The sequence below is a fragment of the Urocitellus parryii genome, chromosome 3 (genome assembly GCF_045843805.1).
Source record: "Urocitellus parryii isolate mUroPar1 chromosome 3, mUroPar1.hap1, whole genome shotgun sequence".
Taxonomy (NCBI): domain Eukaryota; kingdom Metazoa; phylum Chordata; class Mammalia; order Rodentia; family Sciuridae; genus Urocitellus; species Urocitellus parryii.
The window spans coordinates 137,169,832-137,189,406 of record NC_135533.1 but is presented as its reverse complement, the minus strand read 5'-3'; the positions used below and the strand labels follow the sequence as shown (position 1 = coordinate 137,189,406).

At 53.1% G+C, this 19,575-nt stretch overlaps 1 protein-coding gene across 1 annotated transcript in view; it reads left to right on the top strand.

The window, feature by feature from the left end:
- Positions 1-4,954: 4,954 nt before the first annotated feature.
- Positions 4,955-19,575, top strand: part of Hvcn1 (hydrogen voltage gated channel 1) — a 28,295-nt gene continuing 13,674 nt past the window's right edge. Inside the window, exons 1-3 of the mRNA XM_026386161.2 lie at positions 4,955-4,988; positions 5,328-5,407; positions 9,412-9,450. Coding sequence (XP_026241946.1) covers positions 9,430-9,450 — 21 coding nt within the window. The 5' untranslated portion in view covers positions 4,955-4,988; positions 5,328-5,407; positions 9,412-9,429. The remainder of the gene's footprint in view (positions 4,989-5,327; positions 5,408-9,411; positions 9,451-19,575) is intronic.

Here is a 19,575-nt window from a genome sequence, read left to right as displayed (position 1 = left end):
CCAAGTCCCACCTGGCCACCAGAGGTATCTTTTTAAGTCAGACTGTACCAGTGGGTGAAGGATTAAGAAGATGGTTACCTGGGCAGAGGGATTCCATTCAGCCTCAAAGGGAAAGAAGCACAACCACGGGGCGACATGGACGGACCTCAGGGCTCAGGGCTCAGAGCTGAGCTTCTTCACAAAAGAAGCCAGATGCCAAGACCCCGTGTTGGGCAATGCCATGTCCAGAAGAGGCAAATCCACAGAGATAGATAGAAGACTTGTGGGTGCTCCCGGCTGGAGAGAGGCAGGAATGAAGAGTAGCTGACTAATGGGCCCAGGGTTTCATTTTAAGATGAGAAAGTTTCAGACCTAGGTAGCAGTGAAGACTACCTAATGTTGTGAATGTACTAAATGCCATGCATTGTCCTCACTTCATTATGGTTAAAATGTTCATGTTATGTGTATTTTACTACACTTTAAAAAAAGCAGGCACAATGGCGCACATCTGTAATCTCAGCAGCTCAGGAGGCTGAGACAACAGGGTTGCGAGTCCAAAGCCAACCTCAGCAGAAGTGAGGCACTAAGCAACTCAGTGAGACCCTGTTTCTAAATTTAAAAAATACAAAATAAGGCTCAGTGGTTGAGTGCCCCTGAATTCAACCCCCAGTACCCTATCCCTCTCCCCACAAAAATCAAATCTGTCCCTCTGCTGCTTAACTCTCCCCACCTGGCTTCTTGTACCCCCAACGGGCTCCAACCCTGTGGCCTCTGCCCTCCTCCAGGCCTCACTTCTCTCCTCTCTCCCTCAGTGCAGGATGTTCCTGAGGTTCTGGCCTCCTTTGGTCTCCTATTGGGTCTCTGTCCCACCTCAGGCCTTTTGCATGTGCTGTTCCCTCTGCTTAGAAGCTTGTCCCTCTTCATGACCAGCTCTACTTCATCTTTCAATATCAGCTTAAATGTCACTTGCCTCCCCTGGCCTCCATGGCTCAATGGGTGTGCATCTCTATCCCCACTTCTCTGCTAGCATCCCCTGGTCATTCCTTTATACTGTTCACTTTGTCACTGGGTCTTGGTATGCCTCCCTGTGGAGAGGGGTGGGGTGAGGCAGAGGGGACCTACCTGCCTGGTTCACCTCAGTGTTCTCTGAACCCAACTCCTAGCTGATGCTCAGAACCGATTTGCTACATTAGTGAGAAATCACTCACCAGCAAAGGAAGGGATGGAGGGAGGCAGGACTGAGATGTGGGCCTCTCTGATGCCAGTTGCTATGCTCTTTCTGAACAGTGAAGCCATTGGAACCGAATTCCCCTTTTCTTTCTTTTTTCCAGTTCTGGGGATCAAACCCGGGCTTCATGCATGCTAGGTAAGTGCTCTAACACTGAGCTACACCCCCAGCCCTAGCAACATACACTTTTAATAAAGCTACATTGTTGAAATAAGTCCCCAAGCCTCACATGGATGTCATCATGTGGCTGTCACTGCTGCAGATGAATCATATCTGCTGGGAGAGGAGCTCCTGGACCCAGACCACAGACGTAACTCTGGGAAACCCAAACAGAGCCCCTGCCCACCCCTGGCTGAAATCTCTTCTACTTCTCTCTCTTCCTTTCCGTTTTCTCATATTCTCCCAGAGCCAGGACCTGGTTTATGCCCTAGGAAGGGAAGTGGTCAACTGTGGAGGCTGAAAACTCTGCCCTGGAGTAACCAGAACCAGCAGAGGCAGCCCTCTCTCTTCCCCCTGCATAATGTCGGAAGCAGACACTGCCTGGCCCAGCCCCAGCTGTTCTGGGAACACAAGCGTTACAGACCCCCCAGGAGTGGACTCAGATCTTCCCTGAAACGCTCCATGAACATCAAAAGGTGGGACACCCAGAGAATCCTGAGCTGATGACTGACAAACAAACTGGGCTCACTGCTAGGGGTGGGACAGGGACTCCCTTGTGCAGGGGGACTGGATGGCATTGCCGAAAGCAGAATAGGTCCTTCTCTAAAGCAGTTCCTAATCTTTTTGTAACCTGGGGCCTTTGGCATCTGATGAAGCCTCTGAGCCTCTTCTCGAGTAATATTTTCCAATGTGGGGTAGTTAGCAAAGCAAAGTGACCTTGAAATGCAGTTTCAAATTAATTTTAAAATTAGGATAAATACATGAAGTTCTTGGCTAATGCATTAGACTATTGAGATCAAGTAATATTTTGAGATACCTATAGTAACTATTATGATCTCAAAATCATCTGTTTGATACAAAGTATTGGTATTGCTAACACAACAGAGGTTTTATTGCCTACATTCATAATTAAATAAAATGTCAAATTTCAATCAGAGGTTAATGAAAATAAAGAGGTAATTTTTTTCCCACCCAAGTTCATGGGCTTTGGGACTCTTTCTATGGACCACAGGTTACTCTGCCCTAAGGATGATTGGCCTCACTTCTCCAGCCAAAATGGGTGCTCTGTGAGGACAGAGGCCATTCCTTCACCTGATACTAAGTATCCAGAAAGGCCCTGCTGCACAGTAGGCACAATAGTATGTAGGTCTCTTAGATTTTTCTGGAGATAAGTCTAGTGATTGTGAATGAGAGTTTCTTTTCAATCTTTGTACTTCTTTCTTGTCTTCTTGTGTTGGCTAGAATCTTCAGTACAGTGTTGAATTGTAGCAATAATTGTACATCTATCTTATGATGCTTAATACTCATTAATTTATGCAGTGGGAATGTAAAGCAACTACTAAGTGCCAGATTCTGTGCTGAGAAAGATATAACACAGTTGAGATCTTTTCCTATCTCCTGAGAAGACAGGAAGATATCAGTGATAATAGCAATGTTAAGGCCTAAATTCTTCAGAAATACTGAACTGCTCCATGGGACCCTATTTCCCCCCAAAATATGGAAATAGATGCCTACTGGAGGCCCCAGGGCATAGTTAAGTTTGGGAGCTGAAGGCCTTACCAGGAGCACCACAGTGGGGTACAGATGTGGGCACTGGGAAGGATACAAAAATGAGGCTTCCATGGGCAGGGGGTCGGCCAGAGGGTGGGGCCAGGGCCAGAGCTTGGCCTGTTGAGGCCACCACCTACTTGTGCTAAGCTTATAACTACCAGCAGGACCCAAGAGGCCTGCACTTCGAGGAGAGATGGCTCCTCCCTCTCCCTCTTCCCTTCCCCACTGCAGGGAAGTTGGGGCAGAATATTCCCCACATCCTGTCCACTCTGTCCACGGGCCCTGGGGGGAAGGGCAGAGTTTTTGATTAAATATAAGAAGTTTAAAATGGACCAGACCCATGGCATGGGGACTGGAATGGGGCTGTCAGAATAACAAAGCATGAGAAGTCACCAGGAAAATGGTTTTAGGAAAGCCTGCTGCCCAGCGGCACTGGGGAGAGCAGAGGCAGTAAAGCCCCTGGAAACATCGCTAGGGAGATGGATGAAGCCCCACAAAATACCCAGGTCCTACTCCCCAGGACCTGTGAGCATGTTGCCTTCCATGATTGAGGAGATCTTGCCCTTGTGAATAAGCTGAGAATCTTGAGATAGGAGAAGATCCTGGATTGTGGCGGTGGGGCCAGTGAAAGGAAGGTGCTAGAGGTACCATGTCAAATACGGAAAAGGGAATGTTGGTAGTTCAAAGTCGAGTCACTTGAGAATCTGTGATTTGAAAAAGGGCCATTTGGCCTGCGTTTCCCTACATGCAGCAGCACATCATGAGATTCTTCTAGGGAGGATGTCCTTCACATGCCAAAGCAGGAAAAGAGACTTGGTCCCCAGAATCTGGTCATTAGAGCTACAACTGACCTGAATAAATAAGCTCTCTGAAGTAACCCCTATCTTCCAGAAGCTTCCACATCTCCTCTCCTCCCCATATCCCTGAGTGACGTCCCTAGAGTTTCATACCTAGTCCAGAGACTCACCTGATCTCTCTGTCACTCCTTCATTGTGACAGCATCATACTTTAGTCATTTCTTCTCACTTCACCCTCTTGGGAAGATCACCACGAATGTGTAAAACTAATATGACTCTCATGTTTTTCTCTTGTCACCCAGTTCTTGTATTAATTGGGTTCCCAGATCTAGCCCAAAAGCCCACAAAGAACCAAGGAGGAAGTGGTGGTTCTCTTTCTCCCTACAGTAATCACAGGGTCCTTATGAGGGGGAGAAGGGACTCTGAGGTGGAAGCAGAGGTGGGGCTGAGTGGCCGGGAGACAAGGAACACAGGCACCTCTGAGCGGACCAAGGCAAGGAGCCGGCTGTCCCCAGAGCCTCCAGAGGGGACATGGCCTGCCAGCAAGTTGATTTTAGCGGTGTAAAGAGCCACTTCACAGTTCCAGCCTCGTGACTCTAAGAGAACACATTCTGGTGTTTTAGGCACTGGGTCTGTGGCGACATGTTACAGCAGCAACAGGAAACTCATACCAGCCCCAGGGGCTGCGCGGCACCCCCACAAGTAAACCAGCAGATGGCCTCTGCGCCTGCGAGCCTGGGACCAGTGGCCTGTTGAAGACACGCTAACAGGACAAACCCGAGGCACAGCCGCTGCGAGGGCCGCAAAGAGCCAGGCGGGCTCCTCTGACCACCCAGGCCTGGAGCAGGGCGCCCCTCCCCTCCTCCAGCCTCAGTCCCATCAGGGGAGCCCCCAGGGTTTCCAGGTTGGCCATCCCCTTAGGACACTCTGCCACCCTCCGCCCTCTGCCTGACAGACTGTGCTGGGGACGGCGGACGAGGCCACCCTAGGGAGTCGGGAGGCAGGGGTGGCGGGGAGGCTGCGGGGGGCCCAGCCTCGACCCTCCGCGGAGGAAGGAAGTGCGTCCCTCCCCCGCCCCTTCCCGGGTCGCGGATTCCCGTGATTCGCGACGGGCCGCCGGGCGGGACTTAGTCCGTCCGCAGGACGGGGGCGGGGCGGGCACGGGGACGCGCGCTGGGACTCGGCCAGAGCCCGGCGTCGGGGCGGGGCGGGCCTGGAGGAAGGGGCGGCGGCGACGCGGGGCTGCCAGTCGCTGCGGTGGCCGCGGACGCGCGGTGAGTTCCCGGCCGGGGTCGCGCCCTCCTCCCCCATCCCGACCCCTCAGAGCAGCGGGGACCCTCGCACCCGGGGCGCCCTCGCCGAGGGAACTCCGCAGGACCCGCCCCCAGCCGCGCCCGTGCTCGCTGCCCCCGAGGGCGGAGGGACCCCGGGACCCCGCGTCGCCGGGTGCCAGGCTGCAGGGCAGCCCTCCCGCCGCGGCCTTGTCCCCCTGGGGTCCAGTGCCAAGAACTGTCCTTTCTCACCGCGCGCGACCCGGCCAGGTGCCATCACTTCATCACCCAGGGCTGCAACAGGTGGCGCAGCGCCCATCGCGGTCTCCCTCCCGCTTACAGGTGGAGACGCCGGGACTTGGAGAGGCGCGGTACCTTGGGTCGCAGCCGAAGAAGGAGACAGAGCCTGAACTCACAGCCAGGTCTGTGTGGAGCCCCGTCCTTCCATCCCTCTGTCCTGCCCCAGTCCCTGCTGCCCAGGGGAACAGGGACAGGGAAGGCAGGTGGGGTACCCCAGGAGGAGCCCAAAGTGAGCCCCCCAACCCGTCCCTGCAGAAGGAAGGCCCAGGGCAGCAGGTCCTTCACCTGGAAATTCCTTGGAACACCCACTCTTGGGTCAGGGGAGCTAAGGAACAATAATGGTGGGCTAGGGTTGGGGTGACCTCCAGGAGAGAGGGGGGCTTTCCTCTCAGCCAGCCCCCTCCAGGAATGCTGGAGGTTCCTCTGCCAGGCCAGGGCAGGGGATCTTGCAGGCTTAGCCATGTGACTTTGTCGCTTTGTGTCTCAAGTTTCCTTATCTGCCCCCTGGGGTTCAGCCTGGCACCTACCTCACAGGATGCTGAGGAGATTAAGTGAGATGCCTGGTGTAAAGACTTAGCTCAGCTTCCTACCAAGCTGTGTCCCCTCCCTCCCATCCCACACCTTTGGAAGCGCTCCTCCTCCTGGGCCCCTCAAATCTCAGGCTGGTGGGGCTCTAGATCTGCAGTATTTCCGGAGGTCCCCTACCAGGAACTTGAGTAAAACCAAGATCAGAGCCAGCAACTTCTCCCCTGCGAGTCCCCTGGGGGAAAGCTGTTGAGGACAGGGTTTTGACAAGCTTTGGGCTAAAACTTGCATAATTCCAGGCTCCTCTGCGGCCTCCAGCCCTCCCCCACCACATTGCTGTCTAGCAAGGAGGAAGCCCAGAGAGCTCTTGCCACAGCCTAGCTGGCCTGGTCGCCCTTGGTGGCTTGGTTCTCCATTCCCCACCCCACACCATCTCCCCCTAAGCATATCCAAGTCTGGCCTCTGTGTTCTCACTTTGATCCCCAAGTTCAGGCCAATGTCACTGTCACTGAGGGCCTCCCCTTGGCCTCCCTGCAGCATTCTTGACCCCAAACCCTCATCCACCTTCCATACTTGGGCCCCAAGTGATTATTCTTTTTCTTTCTTTTTTTTGGGGGGGGCGGGGGAGGCACTGGGGATGAACCCAGGGCTGCTTAACCACTGAGCCACATCCCCAGCCCTTTTTATATTTAACTTTGAGACAGGGTGTTGCTGAGTTGCTGAGGCTGGCTTTGAACTTGCATTCCTCCTGCTTCACTCTGGACTCATCTCCTGCCGCTGTCCTCCATCAGGAGTCTCCCCATTCTCCCAAGCTTCTTGCTCTCTCAAGGGGTGAGAGCGCAGGCTCTCCTTTCCCCAGGAACACCTTTCCCTGAAATATCGAATGACTGGTCCCCTTGACATTCAGGAAACTGTAGCTGTCACTTCCTCAGGAGTCTGACCACTCCACTTGCAGGAGCCTCCCTCGCACGCACGCTGGCTGCTTTCTAGTGCGTGACCAGGTTTTTTCCTTCCCAGCACGCAGCCGAGGGTGGCGGGGAGTGTGATCTCGCTTATGTATTTCTTTCCTTGGGTTTTTTTTTTTTTTTTTTGTCTCCTGGGGCTGAAACATCAGCCTACCCTTGACCTGACCTCTTTTTCTTGCCTCTTCACCCAGCACAGTTCTTGGCATCTGGTAAAGGTTCAGATAATTTTGTACAATCGCCAGCAGAATGTAAAGCACCAGAGGCCTCCATTTCTCCCTTCTTGTTGCTCACCAGAGTTCTTTCTGCCTCTCTGCATAGACCTCAATATTGTCACTCCTCCCAGTAGCCCTCTGCCTTCCTCAGCTTTTCCCTAAGGGGGGGCTGTTCTAGATTGTGCCCAGAATATCCAGTTCAGCTGTAAACATTGTTGTACATTTGTGTAAATATTGTCATTGCTGTCAGATGACTTTTTTGACATATAATTTCCAAAGTGAAGTGTTCAGGTCAGGGGTCTGATCATCTTGAAGGCAGCGGACCCTTGTTGCCAAATGCCCATTAGAGCAGTGATCCCCAGAAGTGTGCATAAGTTTCCCCACAGCCCTGTGAGCATCATGCTTTATCACTTTTATTTGTCTTGACTAGTTTAATGGGGGAGAGCCTGGGAGTTCTACATTTTTTGCTGCTTGAATGTGTGAAGCTGGGTACTCATGGGTGCCAGCTCTGCTTCCTGTCTTGTGAGGAAGGGACCCTCCAGAGCACCTTGGTCCTTCCCTTCACCTTCATCTGTGTAAAGGAGCTGCTGGAGCCCATCTCATGCAGAAGGGGTGAGGGAGGCCCCCGGGTGCTGGGCCAGGGCTGCACTGAGCTAAACTCGCCGCCTGCAGACGCTGCTCTGTTAGCCAACCAGAAAGAAGCTCTCCACAGTCCTGTTGCACCCAGACTGTGGGAGAGGAGAGAAAGCTGGGGTTTGCTTTATTTTATTTTATTTTTTTTGTATGTGAATTTTTTCCCCAAATGCTAATATTTTACTCTTTTAATTATAAAAATAACACAAAGCATGTAGAATTACTCATTGACACATTGAGGCAAGAAAAGACTGGGGAACAACCTAACTGTCCGTCACTAGAGGCCCACACACGTCTCTGAAGGGGACTCCTATGTGGCCATTACAAGGAGTGCCCTTGGCCCTCAGCGTGCTGGCGTGGGACCAGCCCCGAGGTGCTGTGCTAGTCTCCTTTTGCCATTGATCAAATGCCACAGACTTGGTGGCTTGACACAACCCGCATTTGTACCTGTACAGTTCTGTGGGTCAGGAGTCTATGTTCAGTCTCAGTGAACCTGAAGGGGGCGCTGCCGGGGCTGCCCTGCTTCCTCAGACTGGGGGCAGGGGACTCTGGTGGCCCATCCTACCAACTTCTAGAGGTGCCTGCAGCGGGCCCTTCCTCCGTCTTCAAAGCCAGCAGCTTAGGCACCTCCCGATCTCTGTCTCCTCTGCTTCACATCCACCTCCACTTACAAAGACCCCCCCCCCCCGCCGAGTTCAGTGGGTCCACTGGATAATCCCCCATCTCAGAATTCTTACAGTTCAGACTTTACAGAAGCAAAGAGGAGGACAGTCACTCAATCCCAAGTCCAGGTTACTCCCTCTGCTCCCAAAGATGACCACTGTGAACACTCTCACTGCCTCCCTTACAGACTTAAAAAAAGCTTTTAAAGCACGTGCGTGTTTTTTCTACGTAGATGGGGCCATCTTACCCCTGCCATGCTGTGACAGGATCTTCTTTCTCTTTTCTACATCTACACTCGCAGACTATGCACCCTCCCACTGCTCAGGTGCACAGCAGGCAACCACCCAGACCCTCGGTGGGCATGTGAGTCTTTTTCAGAGCCCTCCACTGCAAGGCAATGACTGTCTTTGGAATTGGAATGAAATTTCCATAGCATTAAATGGACCAGGTTGAAGCTCCTAATTCAGTAGCATTGAGTGCATTTGCAATATCGTGCTGCCATCAAGCCATCCCATGGATCTAATTCCAGATCAGTCATCACCCTAAGAGGAGACCCTTTAAGCAGTCACTCCCTGCTCTTCCCTTCCCCTGGTCCCCAGCATCCACCAGTCTCCTTCCTGTCTCCATGGATCTGCCTATTCTGGCTGTTTCGTACAAGTGGGGATCACATGGTATATGCATATTGTGTCCAGCCACCTTTTCTTAGCATAGTGTTTTCAAGGTTCATCTGTGTCTTTGTAGGGGTCAGTGCTTCATTTCTGTTTGTGGCTGCATAATATTCCATGGCATGGATATACCACATTCTGTTTATCCATACCCATCAATGGACATATGGGTTGTTTCCACCTTTCAGAGATGGTGAATACTTCTACTACATATTGTTCACCATCTCCAAAATGTGGACCCAGTACTCCAACAGGTGTTTGTTGGAGTACTTGTTTTCAGTTCTTTTGGGGTGTGTATCCAGGGTACATGTCCTTTTACATACATTGTGAGCTTTATGCTGTTTTCAAACTCTGTTGACACTAAGTTAACATAGACCTAATCTGTAAGGAGAGATTGCCAGGTGCATGCTGGGGCCACAGCAACAGAGTGACAGATCCAAACAAATATGTTCTTGTTTTCCAGATCCAGAGACCACAGAAGATGGCCTCCAGTGACGTAAAGGTAAATTCCTGTTTTAACAACCCTGCGTCACAAAACCTGGCCCTTCACCTCCTTATGCCTCAGTGTCCTCCTCTGGAAAATGACAGAAAGATTAGTTCCCACCTTAGCCCCTGAAGGGCTATCAGGAGGATCAAGGAATTGGGGTCTGCAGACACCAGGGAGATGCTGAGTCTGTTGGGACTTTTCTTTAGCATCCTGTCTTACAGGTCAGGATATTTGGGCACAGAGACCTAAAGCCACTTGCTCAGATTCACACAGCTGGGGAGTGGCAAATCGGGTTTCAACCCAGCCTGACTTCACAGCAAAGCTTGGCCTGCTGTGTCCTGTGGCCATCCCAAGCAGGACTGATAAATCCTGACCTTGACGTTGGGGTTTGGGTTGGTTGGGTTTGGGGTATATCAGTGGCAAAAGTTGCAAAGGGGGAAGGAAGTGTCGGCTTCCCCTTCCGGAGTTCCCCCCCAAGGGCCTGGGGGCCGGCAGGGGCCGGCTGTGGAGGGGCGAGCTACAGGAGCCCAGGGTGGCAGGGGGTGCCTGGGGCGGACCCAAGAAGCCACATGGGGGTCAGCAGGACACAGAGTGGTAGCAACCTGTGTGTCCTCACATGGGTGGCAGGTGGCCAAGTGGCTGTGAGAGTTAGGTGGTCCCCAAGTTCCAGGTAACAAAGCGTCGAAGAAAGGTGTGGATACGGCAGTGACTTTTCTTTCGTTTGCAATTCTCCGTTAAGTTAAGTGAACCAAAAAGGTACAGGCAGCTGGGGCACCTGTGCTGGGGACTGGCTTAGCCCCCACAGCTGTGCTGAGCAGAGGTGACAGTGTGCATCAAGATTGGTGAGGATGTTGGCGTTCAAGTATGTCCATCCCATTAAGGGAAAGGAAACAATCCATCAAAAGGAAAAAGTCACTTGTGGCGCTATGTTCTTAGCGTGTCAGATGCTGCTGACTGTACCTGCGCTGTTATTGCATGTGCTGTGAAGGACAGGGGGTCCCCGGCAGGCCACGGGGGAGTGCCGAGGCCTGGCTTTGACCCCCAGCACCGCGGAGGAAAATGCAAAACAGGCAAAGGCACATCCCGATCCCAAAGCTGTGAGAAAACATGGTCTTGGCGTTGCTGATAAAGGTGCTAAAAATGAGAAGCCGTCAGGATTCAGTAAGACCCTCTGACTCCTCAGGAAGTTTCTTGGCCATCGAAAAGGCCTGTCCCTGGTCTCCGGTCCTTGATTATAATTGTCAAAGATGCAAATCTGAGAGGAGGTGGTGGAGGAGGTGGGGAGGTGACAGAGGTCTGGATTGTGGCTGTTCCCTTTTGTGGCCGTGCTTTTGCCCCAGCCCCACTAGACGGAGTGGAGTAGGGCAAAGTCTGTTCTCTAGGTAAAGCCGGGCAGGGGTCCCGAGGAGGCGGGCGTCTGACTGAAGCTGGGCAGATGCAGGGGTGGGGGCGCCTTGTCACAGGCCGTCACCAGGGCACGGCCCCTGCAGGGCAACGGGAGGCTGAACCAACAGGGGACACACCTTGGGGAGCTCCTGGGGGTCACCACACCAAGGCTGGCCCTGGACAGCACGTCCAGGAGCTGGGAAGAGGGGTCAGGACCACCTGGGACAAACCCGCCTCTTCCTGGCCAAAGATCAGGCCTGTGTTCGTGGTCGAGCTGGTCGGGCTCCTCGTGCTCTGAGAACCGAGCCTTCATGGCTTTGCTCCTAGAGCTGTTTTGTTGACTGGTTCTCCTGGTCTTTTTGTGGGAGAAAGCAGTGGGGTTTCCAGCCCCAGGCAGACCTGATTTGCAGTGGCCATGGACACTGTCCTCTTGTGGGGTCCCTCTCTGCCTCTCCCTGCCTCTCTGAGCCCCAGTTTTCCTCTTCTGTAAAGTGGGACAATAGCTTGCAGAATTGTGGTGGAGGATTCATCGGCACTGGGGGCAGGGGCGGCTGGCTGCAGCACGCAGGGCGTGGACATCGCAGGCTCCATGGTGAGTACAAGGGGCCCATCGGCCAGCCTGACTCCTCAGCGCAATGCAGGCAGTGGCATCCGCCCACCCCATCTGGGGAACCTGGGAATTAGGGTGCTCTGTCCCCGAGCTCTGTCCCCAACCCTTTGCATTTTTTGAGACAGTCCACCAAGTTGTCCCTACTTACAGAGGAGCAAACTGAGAACAGAGAGGCCAAGTGACTTGACCCACATCACACAGCCAGTGAGAGGCAGAGCTGAGGCTAACCTCAAACCTGTGATCCTCCTCCCTTAGCCTCCGAGTCACTGGGATTCCAGGAGTGTGCCACCAGGCTGCTGAGACGCCCTTGTAGCCCTTTAGCTCATTCTGGGTGCAGGCTGAGGGTGCAGCTGTGGGCTCTTTCCGGTGCAGGTTGTCTGCCTTGGCTGCACATTAGCAATCACCACACCAGGCCAAGGAAAGCAGAACCTCTGAATCTGGAGGTTCATCAGGGCTTTTAAAAGTTTCTAGGTGATTCTAACGTGCATCTAAGGCCAAGAGCCACTGGTTGGGCAGGGCAGGGTCCCCTCTGTGGAATGTGGAGAAGGAAACCGAGGACCCTGAACTGCTGCCTCTGTCATTTCCATGGCTGAAGCAACTCTAAGACATTGTCCCTGGGGACTAAGCCATGCTGATGACAACTCTTATGTATTTATTTACGTACTGGAGGTTGAACCCTGGGGCACTATACTACTGAGCTACATCCCCAGCACCCCCTTAATGTATTTTTTTATTTTTAGACAGGGTCTTGCTAAGTTGCTGAGGCTGGCCTCAAACTTGCAATCCTCCTGCCTCAGCCTCCTGAGTTGCTGGGATTCCAGGCCTGCACCATAGAGCCCAGCACAACTCTTAATTTCTGGAAAATGTTTTTCCTCTGCGTTTATGAAGCCAGCAGCACAACGTATGCCCTTATGGCTGTTGCTCCAGACGTTGGACCTTGGGACCCTCTCACTTCTCTGACTGTCATCTTCTCCCTCCTCCAGGGAAATAGGCAGGGCCTCTCCCCTTAGACTAGTGACCGTCAAACTCATTGCTGGTCTTGAAATCCATTTAGTGGGCTGTCTTAGGGTATAGAACAGGATAAAGTGGGAAGTCTGGGTGTCCCACACTCAGTAACTGCAGAGTTGGCCGCAGACTGTGCGAGTCAGTGCGTGCCAGGAGGAAGGATATGAAGTCTGATGTCTTACTGAAGAGTATTGTCCCAAGCTCCCCACCCAACATGGGACTTCACCAGCTGGGAGCTGGCAGTGTTCACAAGGGTCACCCAAGAGGAAGGCATATGCTGGGCAGCCTGGGTTGGTGTCCTAGCTCTGCTTCTCATTGGCTGTGTGACCTGGGGCAAGTTGCTTACCTCTCTGTTCCCAGTTTGCTCATCTGTAAACGGAGACGATTCGTTCCCCCTCCCCCCACAGGGTTCCGGCCCTGTGCTATAAAGCACTCTGCACAGAGCTCCTACCACCGCAGGTGCTCTGGAGAGGGTTCCAATGACCTGTGCCGTCCACTCCTATAGCTATGGTCTCCCCGCGGCCTTACAATCCTTGTGCCAGATTTGCAGCCAGGCCTGTTGGCTCGGGAAGGAAGCACAGGCTGGGGACCTGGGCCACCAGATGTGCCCCCAGTAGGGCCCCCTCCCACCTCACAGGCGTTGTTTTATGAACCTCGGACACACTTCCTCCCCGCCCCAGAAAAGGAAAACCTTCTACGCTTATTTAAAGACTTCCCTGATCTTAAAAATAGGCATTCCTCAGAACAGAGCCTCCCAGGGGGCAGGTGAACTGCCCTCGAAGTCATCCTGCCTCCCCGCGTGAGAGATCTGCCCAGGGTTTCATCCCTCCATCCCGTGTGTGTCCCTGAGGCCGGAGCCCACCTGGCCTGGCAGTGATCAGTCAGGGACAGGGGTGACAGACTCAGTCACACAAATAGGTGGATGTGAACCTGCAGTTGGGGAGCCTTGGGCCAGTCCCATGAGCTGGGATGCTTGAGAGGGACCTGAAAGAGGGAAAGGAAGAGAGATGACAAGGCAAAGCAGGTTACATATTCCAGACAGCGGAACCTGCATGTGCAAAGGCCCTGCGACAGAGGTGGCAGAGGCAGGGCAGACCAAGAGTCAATTATTGCTGATATGCAGATCAGGGCCACAGTGACAGGCTCTGCCGGGCAGTTCCCTGGACTGCCTGGGAGTGGACCAGGAGGCAGCAGAACCAGGGACAAGTCCCATGGCCTGGGTGGCCACGTTGCAGGACCTCAGTGTCCCCATCTGCTAAGGACAGAAGACCACAGCTCAGGACCTTGATTCCTCCTCTTACAGTGACCGTCATTCTTATTGCTTTTTTTTTTTTCTTTTCTAAATCCTTTTCTGCACATTTTCCCTCAGCAGAGTGTCTTGAAATAAAGCCAGTAGACTAGAGTTTATATGCTGGATTTATCATTTACTTATCATTTTTTGTTTTAAACAACTCTACACAAACAAGTTCTCAGCATAAGAAACTAAATCAATGAACATGCCTATATATAAACATATATTAGGTTGAACTTTATGAAATTCGCAATTTATACCAGTTTTAACTTACAAAAATGGCATTAACAAAAAGTCCTCATTTATTTCCAGAAAGTTTTCTTGAATTATATCTTTAGTTATTTTGGTTTTCCTTATTCAGGAATTCATTCTCTCCCTGCCTCCACTGAATACTCATTTACCACTTAATTTTTTTCTTTCTTTTTTTAAACCACTGAGCTTCATCCTCAGCCCTTTTTATTTTTTTATTTTGAGACAGGTCTCACTAAGTTACTTATGGCCTTGCTAAGTTGCTGAGCTGGCCTTGAACTTGTGACCCAGCCTCCTGAGTTGCTGGGGTTACAGGTGTGCCCCGCCTCGTCCAGCTCACTATTTGATTCTTTAAAGGCTGGATCTTCCTCTCCAAATGACAATTCTTATGGTTAAAACTAACAGGAAAAAATATGGAAAGTTCCTCTTCACCCTGCATGCCAGCCCCACTTTCTTCCCCTCCCGGGAGAAACCATGTGGTTTGGGAGGTTGATTTTTGTCAGTTCTCCCTTCGAGCACAGATTGGGGACTTTCAGCATGGCTCTGTCACTTGCCACCTTCTGCATGGCTGCACACGCTGCTCTGCAGCACGGGTCTACCATGGTGTATTTAGCAACAGAGTTTTGGGTTGTTTCCAGTTTGGGGCTGACTTAGGGGGCTGTGGAGAGTGTCCATATGAACGTGTGTCTGTTGTTAGGGTGAGTTTTGGTAGAAACCTGTCTGAGCCCAGTTCCCTCCTGCACTCCCATACCTGGCAGGGCAAAAGGGAAATTTTCTTTTTTCTTCCAATTGATTATATTCCCTGGTGCTTGGGAGGCTGAGGCAGGAGGATCACTTGAGCCCAGGAGTTTGGAGCCAGACTGGGCCAGATTGCAAGACTGTGTGTCCTAGAAGAAGAGGAGAAGAAGGAAGAGGAGGAGGAGCAGAAGGAGGAAGATAAGGAAGACAAGGAGGAAGATGAGGAGGAGGAGGGGAAGGGGGAGGGGGAGGGAGGAAATGTCTGGTGGCCCTTCTACAAAGGGCCTGCCTGTCAACGTGCCCCACAGGGGCTCCAGGAGTGCCCACTGCCCTGTCTTATCTCCGGCTGCTGGTGTGTGACACAGTGGGACTTGAGGCCAGCTTCTCTCCTCTCCGCGCCTGTTTTCCCTCCCATAGATGGAGAGGCTGTTCCCATCACTCCACCTGTTTCCACTGGTCATCAGAGGCATCCAGTGAGAGCAGGGGGGTGGCCTGCAAGCTGGGCACAGAGGGAGCCCCTGCTGCCGGTACCAGCTGCAGAGATGAGCCGCATCTGCACAGCGGTTTGGTGGCCTCTGGAGAAGCTTGATTCCTCCTTGGGGTCCAGGTGGGAGGTGGCCTGGGAGGATGAAAGGACAGAGCATGTGGTCCATAGATAGACTCTGTGATAGTGTCCTAGGATAGCTGTCCCCGCGTGGCACAGGCTCGGGACCGAGCATTTACTTATTTATCATTTACTTATCATTCCCTCTGATTTGGTTCTGGAGGCCAGAAGTCCAGAATCAGGGTGTCGGCAGGATCTCCTGTAGGCTCTGGGAGAGGACCTGTCCCAGGCCTCTCTCTAGCGTGGGTGGGGCCGACAGTCCTGGGTGTCACTGGCTCCTGGAGGCATCACCCCCGTCTCCTCCATCTTCACGTCCTCGCCTCTCCTCCTAGGGACACGGGTCACTGGATTTAGATAGGCCCCTCCCTCACTCCAGGACGAGTGTATCAAGATCTTTAATTATACAGGTAAAGTCCCACATTCCAAATAAGGTCACATTCTGAGGGCACAGGAGTTTGGGGGACCACGGTTTAACCCACCGCACCCTCTGAGCTGGGGGATCTGTGCTCTCTGGCTCCCGACTCCTGGGGCCCTGTGTCCCAGAACGTGGTCTCCAGGTCACAGCCCAGGGCAGGCATGGCTCTCCTGGTTTCTGGCAGTGTGTGATTTGGGGTGACTCACCTCCGTCCACGGGACCCTAATGGTGGCGTTGGTTTCCACCCATTGTTAGAGTTGAAACAGAACAGCCAGGGGACAGGAGCAGCGCATGAGATAGAATAAACATCGGTGGCAGGGGCTCTGGCCGCTCTTGCCCTTGTTGGAGCCGGGGGTGCAGGTGGTGGCCGGTTGGCAAATCAGGTTCCCAAGAACAGTTCTGGGCCGGAGCCGGGGAGATGGGGACCGAAAAGCTGTAGGCCCTGGAAATCGCGAGGTGACTGAATTTCTTAAAAAGTACCTTCTCTGTAGTTGGAGGGCCCTGAAATAGGGACTTTCCCCTCCTGCAGACGGTGGCTTCAGGGCACTGGGGACCTTGCTCTGGCCCCTTCTGTGTCTTGCTCTTGCTTTCTCCCCTCAGGCCGTAGCTGTCCTGGAGCAGCACCTGTCCTGTGCCCTAGCCAACACGCTGGGTGGGGCAGCTCCTGTCACGGCCACGTGCTGAGAGTCCATGGATTAAATACCCATGGAGCCCTTCCAGTGATGGAGGGAGAAGGGTCCCTGCCCACCCCCTACCCCACCCCCAGCACCGCGGCCCAGCTCTCAGAGAGGCGATGGCCCGGGTGCAGGTAGATGGGGAAGGATCACTGGAAGGCCTCCAGGGAGGCAGGACCTCTGCCCAAAACTCGAGGATGAGCAGGCAGAGGGCAGCGTGGACTACGGAGCAGGCTGGTGGGGGGTCCCAGGAGCAGAGGGAGTAGGGGCACCTAGAACCCGAGGAGCCTGGAGTAGCCTGGGGTGTGGCAGCCGCAGAGAAGACAGGAAGATGAGGCCGGGAGGAGGCCCCGCCTAGCAGGAGGCCACGCTTGAAAAAAAAACCCACGCTTCATCCTGAGAGGGCCTTGCAGTGGGGGCAGCCTGACTGGGTCGCAGGAGGAGGCCTCTGGCCCTGCCAGGGAAGAGGCTGCTGCGGGAGGGCGCCTGAGCTGGAGAGGAGGCAGGGGAGGCACGTGGCCTCCGCAGAGTGGAACCAAGGAGGCTCTAGTGAGGAAGGAGCCGAGGGACTCCTTCCTCATTGGAGGGACAGTGTGCAGATTTAGGGGAGAAATGAGTTCAGTTTGGGTCACGGCAAACAAAGGACCTCAGACAGCAGGCGGCAGGCTTTGATTTCCATGTGAACCACACTGAGAACACGGGCATGCCAAGACCATCAAATGGGCAGCGTCCCCCAGCCCAGAGCAACCAGCACGGGGACAGGAACATGGCACAGGAGCCTGAGAGGCAGAGACAGGAGAGAGATCAGGAGGAGAGACGGACAAGTGGGTGGTTGCGGTCAAGCCAACAGGAACTGGAGTCTTGGACTTCAGTACAGGAAGGTCGCCTTGGAGACAGGAGTGTGGGGATGTCACAGCCCGGGTTCATGCAGGGGAGAGGGAGCCGGGGAGTGTCCATGTCAGTGACTCTATGGTGTAGGTTCTTGGGGTTGCAAGTGACAGAAACAGCTCCATCAAGCTTAAGGCACAAAGGGACTCCATTAGCAGTTCCTGTACCTGAGAGATCTGGGGGGCATGGGGCACTTCGGCAGCAGGTGGGTGAGCAGGCTCTGCAGACACTGGCAAAGGTGGAGAGGAGGGCGTTCCTTGTTAGGAGAGTCAGAGCCCGCACGCTAGGGGCTGCCCCCGCCAGGCACTGGGAAGGGCTCCTGTGTCTTGGTCCACCCCCTCCTATGGGTGCCCAGGGGCCAGCGTGGTGAAGCTGCAGGGGCCCACAGAAGCTCTGCGGTCAGCTCTGCCTTAGCCCTTTTCTGGAACTTTTCTGCTTCTGCCAGGACAGTCTTGACTTAAAACCAGAATTATTTTCTGCTCTGCTGGGCGCCACAAATATCTTCATCCCAAATTGCTAAAAGCTGCTTCTTTACTGGTCATGAGGTTTCGGAAAGAAAACTTTCCTGTGAAATAAAAATAATTGTGGTTTCTGTAGAGTACCCTGAGCGTCCACCATGCTGACAAGTGGCTGAGGCAGCCCTCGTCTGCCGGGTGGTGTGTTTCTGGGGGGAAATTATGACCTGGCAGGGGAGGCAGGGTATCAGCATCCTTGGCTGACAGGTGTGCAGAGGTTTCTGCCATGAGTCAGATGTCACATGAGACTCAGGTGACACAGATCCCACCTTCATGGAGTTTAAATGCTAAGAGAGAAGAAATACATCAAGGGCGCACCAAACAATTTCCTGTGGGAAACCATGATAAGGGCTCTCAAGGAAAAGTCAAGCGTGTGCAGAGAGGTTATCAAACTGGGAGAGGATCTGTTTAGATCTCAGAGGTCAGGGAGGACCTCTCCGAAGAAGTGGTACTTCAGCCAAGGCGTTAAGCCTGAGTAAGAGTGAGCCAAGCTCGGCGTGGGGAGGAGAGCAGGCCAGGTTGAGTGAACAGCCTGTTTAAGGCTCAGTCGGGGGCAGCATGGAGCATTGGAGGGACAGATGGTGGCCAGTGTGGTTTGAGCACAGAGAGCAGGCTGTGGGGAAGGAGGAAGGCCAAGCCCTTGGGGCTGCGCATGTCACATGAGGCCTTGAGCTCTCATTGCAAGAGTAAAAGGCTGTCACAGGGAGAAGCAGGTCAAGGGTGAGGGTTCACAGAGCCCACTCAGGCTGATGGGAGGAGAGTGCCCTGGAGGAATCAGAGCAGTCGGAGGCTGTGTGGCCTTCCTGGGCAATGGAGGTGAGAGCTCAGACTGGGTGGTGGCAGAGGAGGAAGTAAACTGTGGAGGTGAGGAGAGAGCTGTACACGGCCCCAGGATCATGGCTGGGGAAAGAATCAGAAAGCGAGAGACTGCAGGAGCCCTTTGGAGTTCACTGGGGGCTCATCAGCATCCGGGGAAATCTCATGTCTGAGGTTCCCAAGGTGCCTGAAGAACGTCGGGGATGGGGCAGGGAGGCAGCCTGGAGCCCAGGCTGGATTCCTGGGTGCAGAGTTTTGGAACAACCCCCCCTGCTCACCTCACCTACGGCCTCACTGTCTTTATAGTGCCGGGGCTTCCCCAGGGCACTTAACTAGAAAATGTAGGGTTCACAGGTTTGTGAAGGAAATGGCATTCTCTGACCAAAGTTAGAGCTTAGAAATGAATAAGGTCCCGTAGATCAGAGGACCAGATGGTGGACCGGGGCCAGAGAGCTTGCGTCTCAGTCTCTCTCAATTGTGATGCTGCCGATTAGCTGGCCATGAACAAGCCTTGCTCCCCATCTCTGAAATGCCCCCATTTGTGAAAAACTGGGTGGACCAGCCCAGGTCTTCTCTCTAAGCTGGTGAAACTTATCCTGGAAAAATCCTTAAGTGTGCACCCAAGCTGGAGAGAGATTTTCATTTTACTTTGAAAAAAATATATTAAAAATACAAAAGAATGAAATATTGGCAAAGACTTATGTGGTCTTCACCCTGAATTGGAAGATGTTAATGTTTTGTCATATTTTAATCAAATCTCTGGATAATTCGAAAGGATATTTTCCAGGTAGAGTTCGAATACTTTTTGATTCTCACATTTTGATTGCTATAGCCTTTACCCTTCCCTGAGGAACCACGATAATGAATTTGGTGTCTCCTTCTAGTACATTCTTTTGTATGTTTTTCCTGCTTGCAGTTCATTGAGCTTCATGGATTTATATGTTTTTAT